Source organism: Capra hircus, chromosome 21 (genome assembly GCF_001704415.2).
Source record: "Capra hircus breed San Clemente chromosome 21, ASM170441v1, whole genome shotgun sequence".
In the NCBI taxonomy this organism is placed as follows: Eukaryota; Metazoa; Chordata; class Mammalia; order Artiodactyla; family Bovidae; genus Capra; species Capra hircus.
The window spans coordinates 44,805,811-44,820,280 of NC_030828.1; the positions used below are offsets into that span (position 1 = coordinate 44,805,811).

Here is a 14,470-nt window from a genome sequence, read left to right on the forward strand (position 1 = left end):
CGCGGTCACAACAGGGAGGGCAGACGTGAAAAAGAAAAGCTGCTTCCTTAAAGCAGCTTCCCAGCCTCACCATGCTTGATTCTAAAGGCGCCGGATAAGGGAGCCCGCGCTTTTATTTCATCTTGGCCCTTTGACACTTGATGCGTCACGTGACCCAGGGGTTCCTTTGGCTCCTCCGGCTGGAAGAGCTTTCTAATTTCACAGTTTCTTTTCATTGTTTATTGCGGATATCTGGAGGCGTTAGATGCTCCCTGAATGTAATAGGTGGGCTCAGCAGCCGCCTGTGCCCCCTCCTGCCATTAAAAGGTTCACAAGTCGCCTTTTCTCGCCTCCAGGCGGGACCGAACGCCTGCGACCAGCTTAGCCACGCCTCTGCGGCAGGGGCCGTCGCGGTGCATTGTGGACGCCGTAGTTTCGCCGCTAATGGTTGCACACAGCGTGAGTGATGAGGTGGGTGACTGAATCTAGTGAACTTCGTTTGTGACCGACCCGTACACAGAGGGGTTGCCCTCGTGGACTTCTCTTCCTTACTTGTGTCTCTGGCTCGGCTCTCTTAACCGCCCCTTCTCATTCCCCCATGTGAAGAGTTTGGCGGCCAGGGCCCCTAGACTTGGGCTTTAGCCTCTTCCTAGGCTACGGATGGGCCTGAGGTAGGAGGCTTCCGACTCCTCGCCCCTTATGCAGCCTGTCTCCTATGGGTTCCTGTTCCTTTTCAAGAAGAGGGGTGTTCCGCGTGAGTCAGCTGGCGGGTCTTTGTGCTTTTTCCCTCAGGTTCGCTGACTGGAATATAAGAGGCAGCAGAGGATTCCTGCTCTGTCTCCTAGTCCTGGAACTTGCGAGAGAGGTTGGATATCCCCATACCTTTGTTTAATGGAGAGAACTCAACCAAGCTTCGTTGCTGCTAGCTCCCAAAGCATTCGATTTGTGAGAAGCTGAAAATCGCCTTGTAGAAAGTTGCCCTTCGATTCTCCGCCCCCAGCCACCAGCCTGCAGAAGTTGGGGATTTTTGAACATCTTTCTCACAATCTAGTGCTGATTTAACTGCATAATGACTTTCTATTTCGCTGGTATTCGAAGCTTTCCTAAGCTTTGGAAGAGCAACTCATACCTTGGGCTAAGTTCAAGTCATTCTTACCTCTCTCTCTTTCTCAAAGACTGTTATGGCATCAGGAATCAAGAGAAGTGGTTTTCTGTGAAAACGATGTCTGCACAAAATACCAAAGCAATGAACCTGCTGATTGCCAAGGCCAGATGTGTCAGGAAACTAGATGAGGGTAGTAATAAGCAAGTTTCTGCTGATTCTTCTCACATGTTTGCAGCTGGAGCAGCTAAGAAGAGATCACAGATGAATCCTTCTAGTAAAACTCCTGTCTTGCCACCTATGAAGAACATTATCCAGCTCCCAACAAAACCTTTGAACTCGGAGGAGTGGGATAAACTTAAGGAAGAGTTCAAAGAAAAGGCTAACTTTGAAAATTGGATTATTTTGCAGATGGTTAAATGCCATAGCTCTCTAGATGTGGCCAAATCTGTGCTGGCCTGGGTAGCTGCAAAAAACAATGGTATTGTAGGTTATGATTTACTGGTCAAGTATTTGTATCTCTGTGTTTTTCATAAGCAGACATCAGAAATTATTGATGTCTATGAAATCATGAAAGCCAGATACAAGCGTTTAGAATCTGGAGCCTACACTCTTCTCATGCGGGGATTAATCTATACAGACAGATGGAGAGAGGCCTTGCTGCTGTTAGAAGACCTCAAAAAAGTCATGATTCCTTCAAAAAAGAACTATGATGACTGTATCCAGGGAGCCCTGTTTCATCAAGATGTAAATGTAGCTTGGAATTTGTATCAGGAGTTGTTAAATCATGATATTGTTCCTATGTTGGAAACTTTAAAAGCCTTCTTTGATTTTGGAAAAGACATGAAAGATGATCAGTATTCAAACAAACTGCACAACATTCTTCTGTATTTAAGAAATAATCAACTTTATCCTGGGGAGTCTTTTGCACACAGTATAAAAACATGGTTTGAGAGGTAATTTTGATTTCTGTTTATATGTGTATTTTTATTTTAATACTGATACCTAAAAGTAGCCTTTTCCTTTTTTTTAAAAAATTAGTTGCTGAGGATTGTTCTATTCATATTATACTTTTTTTCGCTTAGTAAGATTGTTTCCCCTTTAAGACAATTTTCTTTCTCTTTGAAAAACCTGTTGTGATAATCTCTGCTCATCACATAAAAGGGAGATTATAGAACATTTGTTGTTTTTATGTATTTTTTCCTATTAGAAGGTTCATTTGTTTTCTGAGGTGTCTAGTATATGAGTATTTACAAATAGCACTTGTGGCTGGAGTTCGTTGCAAGAAAACTGGAGCTGTCTTTGGGTCATATTACTATTTTCAGAAGTTCTTCTGAAATTTAATTGTGATTGGTATAATGTATATAATGCTATATATATTCTGTTTACTGTCTGCATTTCACCAACTTGAGTATAGTTAGAGCAGAGAGAGGGATTCTGCTTAAACCTCATATGCATTAAAAAAGAAAATCTTCATCCGGCCTTGATCATACCGTATTTGACTACTCCCTCCAAAACTCTCTCCTTTGCTTTCCTTCATGTTATCAGCTTGATGATGTTCTTTTGTTCTTAATTTCTTTACTGCTAATTTGCCTCAGGCTTTTTCCTACAGGTTCTTTCGTTTCATCTCTGCTTTTCTCTTGCTTTTCTACTGTATGTTATTTTTACAGAGCTTTGCAGTAGCAATCATGGTTAATTATCTTTCTTACCACATTTATTGAATATCTGCAGAGGAACTAGATAGTGACAGTCTTTGAAGGCCAAGGATCTTGGATTTTATTCTCTTATCAAGAATGCTGATCTTGGAGTAGTTTATAAAAGATGATGCCAAAGCAGTGAGAAAAGATTAGACAGGGATTAAGATTTGAAACAGGGAGATCTGTTTGGAGGCAATTGTAGATTTGAGTAAGGGATGATGAGATCTTGAATTAAGAACGGAGAAAGGAGAGAAGGCAGTAGAATTTATAGAATCAATGAGGCTTCCCTGGTGGCTCAGTGGTAAAGAATCCACCTGCCAGTGCTGGAAACATGGTTTGGATCCCTGATCTGGGGAGATCCCACAGGCCACAGAGCAACTAAGCCCTTGCACCACAACTAACTAGAGCCTGTGAGCTGCAACTACTGATGCTGCACACTCTAGAGCCCATGCTCCACAAAGAGAAGCCACCACAGAGAGGAGTCCTTGCCCACGGCAACTAGCGAGTTTCCCGTGCTCACTGCAACTGCAGAAAAGCCCATGCAGCATCAAAGACCCAGCACAGCTCCCCCACCAAAAAAAAATGATGGCAGTGTATGAACGAGGAACGAAGAAAGGATAAGTTGATTGAGCAAATAAATGAGTAAGTAGTTTTGAATGCCTCCAGTTTTAGACTAAGCACTGTGGGTGTTTTGTGATGTAAGATCTATTATAATGGCATTCATGAGGTAGTTGGGAATGCAATAGTAGACAGTTATCTAAGAGTGGTGTATAAAATTTGATAGTGTAAGAGAAAGAATGGGTCACGAACAGTATCTGGCAGCTTTATGGAGAAGGTTAGAGTTGAACTTTTTCTTTTAATTTGGCTGTGCTGGGTCTTAGTTGCAGCATGTGGAAACTAGTTCCCTGACCAGGGATAGAACCTGGGCCTCCTGCATTGGGACTGCGGTCTTAGCCACTTGACCATCAAGGAAGTCCCTAGAGTTGAGTTTTGTGTAGAAGTTATAGCTCCTTTCTGGGTAGGTCCTGTGAAGGTAAATTTAGACTTAAAGATGAGAGTCAGATGATGAGAGAAGAAACAAAGAGAAGGAGGTCCAGAGTAGTGTACCATCGCTGTCTAAGCATCCACTCTTCTAATCGAACTGTTCTAAGAAACTATCCCAAACTTTTCAGAGCTCTTTCCTACAATTAATATCTCTTCAGTAGGGATTTGACCCTCTGGTGATTTGGTTTTGCAATTTTTTTGTAGTATTCCTGGAGAACAATGGAAAGGACAATTCACCACAATCCAGCAAAGGTAAAGACCAATGTTTTATTTTTAATTTTTCAATTCAGCTTTGGTAGGTTGTGTTGCTACTAGTTAAAAAGAATTTAAGAACATTTTAGAAATAGGGTAGATTAAGTTACTTAGGATTGCCAAGAAGGTCATATTTCGCATTTCGAGAATTTGCAGTATCCAAAATCGTTTTCTTGGTAGGTGCTGTGAGCCTGGTGTGATTTCTCTGACATGTTTTCCCTACAAATTTGGGCCTAGTTGTGTTTTAAGAATGACTTTTAAAACTTTATCTGGAGGTCAGCAGTCTACTCTTTTGGCTTTTTCTGGGACACTAATTTGTTATATTGTCTGGGTTACAAAAAATGAGATGTGTATGATAATCACAAAGGTTATGATGTTCTTTTTCTAAATTACCTTCAAATTTTCTCGTGTCCTAGAATTATTCATTTTAGAAAAAGTTCTTTTCCCAGGACATTCTGTAACACATTCAATTATAATTACAGTGGTCAGTGTTTGGGCTGTGGAAAAACTATAGAGTCTATTCACCTGAGTTCAGAAGAGTATGAATTTCTCAAGGAAAAAATCATGAGGGATGTGATAGATGGAGGTGACCAATACAAAAAGACGACACCTCAGGTGAGTCTGGGACAGGTCTTAACTTCATTCTTGGATTGCTTGTCTGGAGCAGAGGTTGACAATTTTTTTCTCTAAAAGACTAGATAGTAAATGTTTTAGACTTTGTGGGCCGTAATGTCTCTGATGCAACTTTTCTACTCTGCTGTTGTAGTGAAAACAGCCACAGACAATACATAAATGAATACAGTAAAACTGTGTTCATGAAGATAAGTCATGGGCTGGATTTTTTCGGCTGGCCATAGTTGCCAACCCTTAGGAGAGATTGCTTTAGACTTTCATGGAATAATTGGGTTAGACTATCATCCGTCTGTTGAGCTCAATTCTGTTTCATCTGGGCACAAGTGCTCAATAGATGGTTATTCTTTGTGTAAGTACTTCCAAAAGATGTTTTTAATAAAATTCCTTGGAAATATAGGTTTCTCATAAGTTTTCTAGTCAAGAGAGTCTAAGATAACTTGACAAAATTATATCCAAGTCTTCTTCATATTGAATTTGTTTATTCTTGAAGTCATTCTTAATAGATGTATTTTGCTAATCTTCAGTATTTTATGCCAGTTTACTAAGATTAAGTTGACGTAAAATGCTTTTACCTTGAGGAGAGGCTGCCTGTCATCTTACTGAATGCTCTTTCTCCAAATACCAAATAAAAAGGAGAAGTGTAAAGGGTTCTGCCATCTCACTTTGACTTAAAATTGTTAGAAAATGCTAATATGAAGACCTTTGATCCTCAGAATAAAGTCAAAATTGGGTCCTTGAAAACATCATGTTCATTTTATGGAACACCTTTTAGCTGACTTTACTGATAAAATTATAGTTAACATTTATTAAATGATGCTTGCTGCTGCTGCTGCTAAGTCTCTTCAGTCGTGTCCGACTCTGTGCGACCCCATAGACGGCAGCCCATCAGGCTTCCCCGTCCCTGGGATTCTCCAGGCAAGAACATTGGAGTGGGTTGCCATTTCCTTCTCCAATGCGTGAAAGTGAAGAGTGAAAGTGAAGTCGCTCAGTCATGTCTGACTCTTAGCGACCCCATGGACTGCAGCCTACCAGGATCTTCCGTCCATGGGATTTTCCAGGCAAGAGTACTGGAGTGGGGTGCCATTGCCTTCTATATTCATTATCTTATATCTTATTTCATCTTCACCCTACCCTGTAAGATGTTGGTTTATTTCTGTATTACAGATAGAGTAATTGAGACTTTGCGAGGTTAAATCTGCCCTAGGACGCTCCACTAATAAAATTAGGTCGTAGTGACCCTGCATTTTTGCCTTTACACTCTGCTGCCTCTCATTGAACAAAAATTTAGTTTATAGTTCTGTATGTACTTGACAGCTGACTGGCTGTAGCAGTTCTTAATGCCTTGGGAATTTCTGCCAGCTAAACTGATTTAAACAAATTTCTTTCTCTCATCCAACATCTATTGAACATGTACATGTATCTTCTGAAGTAAATGTTAAGATAGATGCAGGATTGTGTAAATCATGCAGTTTGCTCCTAAAGACTTAACCATTTCTGTTGTGGGTTAGTTGAATATTCTTCCCATCCTGAACTTTTTATTTAATAAAAAAAGAAAACACAACAGACACATACTCTTCATCTAGAATAACCAGTTATTATTCCACATATGTTTTCTCGCTGTGTGTTTTTATAAACCATTTAAAAGTAAGTGTTAGACATATTACCTTAAATATATCAGTATGTATCTTTTTTTGTTTGGTTTTGGCTGCTCCTCAGTTCCCCAGCCAGGGATTGAACTGAGCCATGGCAGTGAAAGCAGAGTCCTAACCACTGGACCACCAGGGAACCCCTTGTATCTTCTAAGAATAAGAACATTCTGTGTAACTAAATACTGCTATCACATTTAAGAACCTTAACATTAATTCAGTGTCATTTTAGTAAAGACCACATATTCAAATTTTTCCAGTTCCCCCAAAATGTATTTTAAAACATTTTTATCTTACCCAGGATTCAATCAAGATCACTCACTGTTTTTGGCTGTTCATGTCTCTAAATCCGGAGCTCACCTCTCTGCCTTTTTTGTTTTTATGACATTGATTTTTTATAAAGTCTAAGTGGTTTGTCTTGGTCAGGGCTTCTCATACTTTGTACTTCAGAGTCACTTGAGGATCTGTTGAAAATGCAAATTATGATTCACTTGTCCCAAGTGGAATCTGAGATTCTGTCTTCTGAACAAGCTGCCAGGTGATGGAATTCTGGTCTTTGGACCACTTTTGAGTAACAAGACTGTGGATTAATTGTCTGATTGCTTTCTGTCCATTAATTCAGTTTATAAGCTTTTGGGGTATATTACACAGGCGATGCTGTGTGCTTCTTACTGCATTACAGCAGCCACATAATAGCAGGTTGCTCTGTATTGTTGATGCTCTTTGAGCGCTTGATTAAGGAGGCGACTGCCAGATATCTCCATTGCAAAGGCTCATTTTTTTCCCTTTATAATTTCTCTTTGTAATTTTTGTAATTAAAAGTTAAGTAATCTGTGGAGTAATAGTTCGAAACTATGCAGATATTCTGTAACCCATTAACACTTCACCCAGTGTTTTTTGCAACATGAAAATGAACTCTGCCTTTGGAAGGATGCAAAGTGATGATTTTCTGGTTATTTCATTAAAAAAAAAAATGGGGTTAAATTCCATTACCATCATCATTCTTTTTGTTGCTCAAATTTTCCCAAATTTGGCCTGTGGGAACCTCTTGCAATCCAGCTTCTCCGTCTCTTTGACACCCTTTCATGCACTCCCCTCCAATACACACATCAATTTGGGGGCACTTCTATGCTTTCTGGCACAAGATGTCCTAGGCTTTTACCTTGAATAGCTTCTGTCTCAGTCATGGAATCACTAGTTGAATACTTTTGTTTAACACTCTCAATGGCTAAACTCTTAGTTTCAGCATGTGGGATCTAGTTTCCTGATCAGGGATCAAATCTGGGCCCCCTGCATTGGGACCTTGGACTTAGCTGGACCAGAAGGGAAGTCCCCCATCATAATTCCTTTTTAATGATATCATTGTAAGTAGATTAATAGAAGGAAGATTTGTTAGTTTTCTTTCCTGACAGAGACTGAGACTCGAGCAAATCTTCTCCTTGGAGAGTGTTCTACTACAGAAGCTTCAGGCTCCAGACTGGTGAGATTAGTAAAGAATAATCATACATTTGGTTACCAGTAATTCACAAAGCAACTGACTATATTCACAGAAGGATTGGGACATTTTATGACAAGGGAATTTTCTCCCTTTCTCTTTCCAGATGTTCTTCCCTTTCCCTCCTGTAGCTCCCCAAATCTGTATCCCATTTTTTATTTTTTGTCATCCACCTTTTATCTTAAGCTATTGATTTAACATAAGAACATTGCTACCATTTATGGAATGATTACCGTATGTCGAGCAGTTTTAGGCCTGTTAAACTCATAGCACATAACAGTCTTGAAAGGACATCACCCATTTGAAGATGGGAAAGCTCAGGATCTGAACCATATCCATAGTTAACAGGCAGTGAAGGAAAACATGCGGCTGGATTGGTTCGGGATTTAGCTTTTGTACAATAGTATTGGTGAAGCAGAAGGGACAGACATGGATCCAGATCATTTCTGGTAGACTGAAGTAGTACCAACTGTTTCTGAGACGAAGTAAGTAAGTGTTAGTTGCTCAGTCATGCCCAACTCTTTGCTGCTGTTGTTATTCAGTTGACAAGTTGTGTCTGACTCTTTGTGACCCCATGGACTGCAGCATGCTAGGCTTCCCTATCCCTCACCATCTCCCAGAGTCTGCCCAAGTTCATGTCCATTGAATCGGTGATGCCATCCAACCATCTTATCCTTTGTTGTCCTCTTCTGCCTTCAGTCTTTCCCAGCATCAGGGTCTCTTCCAGTGAATTGGTTCTTTGCATCAGGTGGCCGAAATATTGGAGCTTCAGCTTCAGTTTCAGTCCTTCCAGTGAGTATTCAGGGTTTAGGAGACAAGAGAGACAAGTGGGCTGGAGGCTCACTGAGGTTGGAGAGCAAGTATAAAGGGAGTGAGAGTGATCAGTGTCCATTAGGTATTTGATCTGAGAGAGAGAGGGCTCTAGATGACAAAATCCACGGTATGAGGGTTAAGCAGATGAAGAAACTGAGAGGCCTAAAGTGCTAGATGGTCATCCACAAAGCTAATTACAGTGTCCATGGGATAATTTTAAGAAATAATAATTGCAACCACATTATAGAATGCTTATCAGGTGCCTGGCACTGCACTTTGTCCCTTAGGCTGGCAGTGAAGACTGTGAGTTGGAGGCCAAATTCTTGATAAATGTACAGGTTCCGGGAACAACACAGATCACAGCTAAGAGGAGTCAGCAAACCATGGCCCACAAAGACTAGTCTACTGCTTGTTTTTGTATATTAAGTATTATTGGAGCATAGCCACACTCATTCACTTAGGTTCAGGTATATATCAGTATATTGCTCTTTGCTTTATTATATTTTGTTTTTTTACAAATTGGAAATTTGTGGCAGGAGTGCATTGAGCAAGTCTGCTGCTGCTGCTGCTAAGTCGCTTCAGTCGTGTCCGACTCTGTGCAGCCCCATGGACGGCAGCCCACCAGGCTCCCCTGTCCCTGGGATTCTCCAGGCAAGAACACTGGAGTGGGCCGCCATTTCCTTCTCCAATGCATGAAAGTGAAAAGTGAAAGTGAAGTCGCTCAGTCGTGTCCGACTCTTAGCGACCCCATGGACTGCAGCCCACCAGGCTCCTCCGTCCATGGGATTTTCCAGGCAATAGTACTGGAGTGGGGTGCCACTGCCTTCTCCTGAGCAAGTGTACTGGTGCCATTTTTCCAGCAACATTTGCTTACTTTATGTCTTTGTGACACATTTTGGTAAGCAATGCAATATTTCATACTTTTTCATTTTTATTGTGTTTGCTAGGGTGATCCGTTGATGTTACTATTGCAAAAAGATGATTCACTGAAGGCTCAAATGATGGTTAGCATTTTTTAGCAATGAAGTATTTTTAAACTGAGGTATATACATAATTTTTAAAAACATGCTATTGTACACTGAATAAAGTATAATGTAAATATAACTTTTTAATACATACTGGCAAACCAAAAAATTTGTATGACTCACTTCATTGTGATATTGCTTTATTGTGAGGATCTGGGACCAAATCAAATAGGTATGCTGGTCTCTTCTGTGGCTTCCTGTGCCCTGCAGAGTTGGGAAGGTACAAAAGAGACCAGCTCACAGAACCTAAACTGTTTACCATCTGGTCTTTTACAGAAAACAATTTACTGACCCCTGGTCTAGATGAACCTCATGAACCTCAGTTGAGGTGGAAAAGTAGCAGCTTCGAAGGTTCTGCAGGGACTAGGAGAGGGCCTCTCTTTCCCCCTCAATTCTATAGCATGCTTTTTTTTTTTTTTTAATATGGGAACTTGGTTCACCGACCAGGGACTCAAACCCCTGCCCCCTTGGGAGTGCAGAGTCTTAACCACTGGACCACCAAGGATGTCTCTTATAGCATGCTTTGAGAGAATGATTAAATATCACTTAAGAATAAGTAAGGAGTCATTGATGACCATAAGAAGAGGGATATCAGTAGTACACTGGGGGCCAAAGCCATGCAGGTTATTGTAACTCAGTGAACACACATTGAGGGTGTGTTCTTGAGGGTGAACTCTTCTTTTTTGAGAAGCTTGGATGAAAAAAAGAAGACAGATGGATAGTGGTGGCTTGAGTTTGATAGAGATCAAGGAAGGGTTTAGGGAGGTGAGAGAGATGTGCATACTCATAGGATGAAGTAAGAGTTCTTAGTAAAGATAAAGGTGTTGAATAAGCAGGGCAAATAGGGAGAGAATGGATGAAAAGGTTCAAAAAGAGGTTGACAAAAAGAGCACAGATAGGAAGGTTAGAAATGGAAGAAACTTCTTTGAGACTAGAAAAGAAAGTGAGGATGGGTGTGGATACAGATAAATATATAGATAGGAGGCGAGAAGACTGAAAGAAATGACATCTGCTGTGTTAAATGGGGTGCATAGTGAGAGACAGGCATCCATGCAGGACTGAAGAGAGTCAAGAGGCTTGGGGTGGTTCTTGAGAGGAGTGGTCCTTGAGAGATGCCAACTCCAGCAGAAGGATGTGGCAAGGGGTGGGTGCTGAGATTTGAATCAGTGAATTTGTAGACATTACTGTGCATGAATGTGTGATTTAGTACTTTGCCAACAGAGCTTGACTCACCTAAAGTGGTAGTAGTGAAGACAAAATGCACCGATGGTTCAGATTTTGGGTTTCGTTTTTTAGTTGTGGCAACGTAACAGGGAGCTAGGGAAGGTAGTTCTGATAGATCATCATGGGACCCAGACTAGATAGGAAAGGAAGGCAGGCCAGAGAGCACTTGTCTGGGAGGGCTCCAGGGCCTCGCAGTCTCATGTGGAGTAAAAGAGGAGATACTGTGCCAGTAAGGGAATGAAAGCTAGAAGGCTGAAATCAGAGAGCAGGTGAATAAAAATTTGAGGTTAAAATTTCAGAGGACAAGCCATCCTGAGTCCTGTCCCGATCGAGGGGGGCCTCTCCAAGAGTGTGGACTGTGCCCCAGGATAAAGTTCAGCTGCAGAGTGTCATTGCCCAAAGGTTCTTCATCTTGTGGTGTTTTTTTTTTGGCTTACTATGTGTGTTAATTTGCTAGAGCTGCCATAACAAAATACAATAGACAGAGTGGTTTAAACAACAGAAATTTATTTTTGCACAGTTCTAAAATCAAGGTATAGGCAGGTTTGGTTTCTCCTGAAGTTTTTTTTCTTTCCTTGGCTTGCAGATGGTCCTTGGTTTGTTCTCATAAAGACCTCCTCCATGCCAGGGCATCCAAGGTGCGTCTTTATGTGTCTGAATTTCTTTTTCACTTGAGAACATCAGTTAGGTTGGATTGGGGCTCATCCTTATGATCGCATTTCGTCTTAATTTCCTCTTTAAAGGCCTTATATTCAAATGCAGTCACCTTAAGAGGTGCTGCTGCTAAGTCACTTCAGTTGTGTCCGACTCTGTGCAACCCCATAGACGGCAGCCCACCAGGCTCCCCCGTCCCTGGGATTCTCCAGGCAAGAACACTGGAGTGGGTTGCCATTTCCTTCTCCAATGCATGAAAGTGAAAAGTGAAAGTGAAGTCGCTCAGTCGTGTCCAACTCTTTGCGACCCCACCGACTGCAGCCTACCAGGCTCCTCTGTCCATGGGATTTTCCAGGCAAGAGTACTGGAGTGGGGTGCTATCGCCTTCTCTGTAAGAGGTGCTAAGGAGCTTCAATTTGAGGATTCTGAGGAGGCCATAGTTCAGTCTATAAATACCATTCATTGCAAATATGTATTAAAACTGTATTGTGTTCAGCATTTTAAATTATTTTGTACTAGGGGTAAACAGCTGGAACTTCTTTCAATATTACTTTTAAAAGCTTGTTTATAATTTGGGAATGTGAGTTATAAACCACGGAGTAAGTACTAATCCATGTTGAGTTTGCTTGCTTTAAAAAATTATGGTTTCTGCTGATCTCCATAAGTATCCAAAAAGAGCATTATCAAAATTGTTTCAGGTTAATGAAACTATCACAACATTGTCTGTTTATCAGCTATACCCCAAAACAAAATAAAAAGTTAAAAAAAAAAGATTTCAGGTTTATATGTTTTTACCAGGAAGTACTCTTTTGTTCAAAACAAAATAAATGAAATGGCACCCTTTAATGAAATGGTTCTCATCCATGGCTACTTGTTAGAATAGTTTAGGGGATGTTTAAAAATCACTGATGGAAACTTACCTGGCAGTCTAGTGGTTAAGACTCTGAGCTTCTATTGCACAGGGCATAGGTTCGACCCCTGATCAGGAAACTAAGACCCCGCATGCTGTGCACTGTGGCCAAAAAAACCCCCCCAAAACAAAACAAAACAAAATCCATGTTGAGTTATGCTTTTTTTTTTTTTTTTTGATTACTGATGCTCTGGCCCTACCCCCTCGAAGTTTTGGTTTTAAGTGTACAGTTCAGTGGTATTAAATACATTCATATTACTGTGCAGCCATCACCATCATGTATCCCCTAACTCTTTTCATCTTATAAAACTGAAACTCTATAAAACAGGAACTCCTCATTTTCCACTCCTTCCAGCCTCTGCCAGCCACCATTGTACTTCCTGTCTTTATGATTTTGACTACTCCAAATACCTCATATAAGTGAAATCATACAGTATTTGTCTTTTGGTACTGTCTTATTTAGTATAAGGTCCTCAAGGGTCATCCATGTTGTAGCATATTATAGAATTTCCTTACTTTTCAAGTCTGAATAATATTCCATATAATGCTTATATCACATTTTGTATATCTGGTCATCAATTAATGGACACTTGGGTTGCTTCCACATTTTAAGCTATTGTGAGTAGTGTTGTTATGAACATGGGTGTACAGATACCTGTTTGAGACCTTGCTTGCAATTTTTTGGGTATATACTGGGAAGTGGAATTGCTGGATCATATGCTATGTCTATTTTTAATATTTTGAGGAATCTCCATACTGTGTTCCATAGTAGCTATCCTAATGAGTGTGAGGTGGTATCTCATAGTTTTGATTTGCATTCTCTAATGATTAGTGATCATTTCATGTGCTTATTGGCAATTCATCTATCTTCTTTGGAGAAATGCCCGTTCAAGTCCTTTCCCCATTTTTGAATGGGAGTTGGAGTTTTGTTGTTGAGTTTTAGGTTTTTCTGTATATTTTGACATATATTGATCCCTATATACTATCTGCAGATATCTTCTCCCATTCTGTGGGTTGCCTTTTTTTATTCTGATAGTGCTTTCTGATGAACAAAATTTTGTAAATTATGATGAAGTCCAGTTTGTTATTTTTTTCAATTCCTGTGCCTTTGGCATCATATCTAAGAAAATCATTGCCAAATCCAGTGTTGTAAAGCTTTTGTTCTGTTTTAATCCCTTAGAGTTTAATTACTTTAGATCTTATATTTAGGGTCCTAGATCCATTTTGAGTTAATTTTTGTATATGGTATTTGGAAAGGGTTGAATTTATTTTTGTGTGTGTGTGAGTGGGTAGCCAGTTTTCTCAGCACTGTTTTTAGCTGTCCTTTTCCAATTGAATGGTCTTAACATTCTTGTTAAAAGTCATTCTTAACGTATATGGGAGGGTCTGAATTTATTTCTGTTCCATTGGCCTGTATGTCTATTTTTATGCCAATATTACACTATTTTTAATTACTGTGGCTTTGTAGTAAGTTTTGAAATCATTAAGTATGGATCCTCTGGTTTTGTTTTTCAAGATTGTTTTAGCTATTCAGGATCCCTTGAGAGTCCATATGAACTTTAGTTAGTTATTTGAAAACAAATGCATTTTATTTTTTGATTGTTCTGTCTTCTTTTGCAGCTCGCAGACTTTCTAATTGCAGTGCTTGGCTTCCCTACCTGTCGCGTATGGGCTTAGTTGTCCCACAGCGTGTGGGATCTCAGTTCCTTCCCTTTCCATGGAAACTTGCTTTCCCTGCGTTGCACGGCATATTCTTAATCATTAACCAGATTAAGGGTCAACCTGGGGGACCACCAGGAAAGTCCCCCATAGGAATTTTAGGATGGGTTTTTCTGTTTCTGCAACAGAAGTCATTGGGATATTGATAGGGATTGTATTGAATCTGTAGATTGCTTTCATAGTGTTGACTTTTAACAATATTAAGTCTTCTGATCCATGAACATGGAATTTGTTTCCATTTATTTATGCCTTTACTCTTTCAGCAGTGTTTTGTAGT

The 14,470-nt window shown here is 40.2% G+C and overlaps 1 protein-coding gene across 1 annotated transcript in view; it reads left to right on the forward strand.

Annotated features, from left to right (window-relative positions):
- The window catches only part of KIAA0391 (KIAA0391 ortholog), a 136,012-nt gene continuing 121,899 nt past the window's right edge, over nucleotides 358–14,470 (forward strand). Inside the window, exons 1-4 of the mRNA XM_005695233.3 lie at nucleotides 358–450; nucleotides 772–2,037; nucleotides 4,027–4,074; nucleotides 4,557–4,689. Coding sequence (XP_005695290.1) covers nucleotides 1,049–2,037; nucleotides 4,027–4,074; nucleotides 4,557–4,689 — 1,170 coding nt within the window. The 5' untranslated portion in view covers nucleotides 358–450; nucleotides 772–1,048. The remainder of the gene's footprint in view (nucleotides 451–771; nucleotides 2,038–4,026; nucleotides 4,075–4,556; nucleotides 4,690–14,470) is intronic.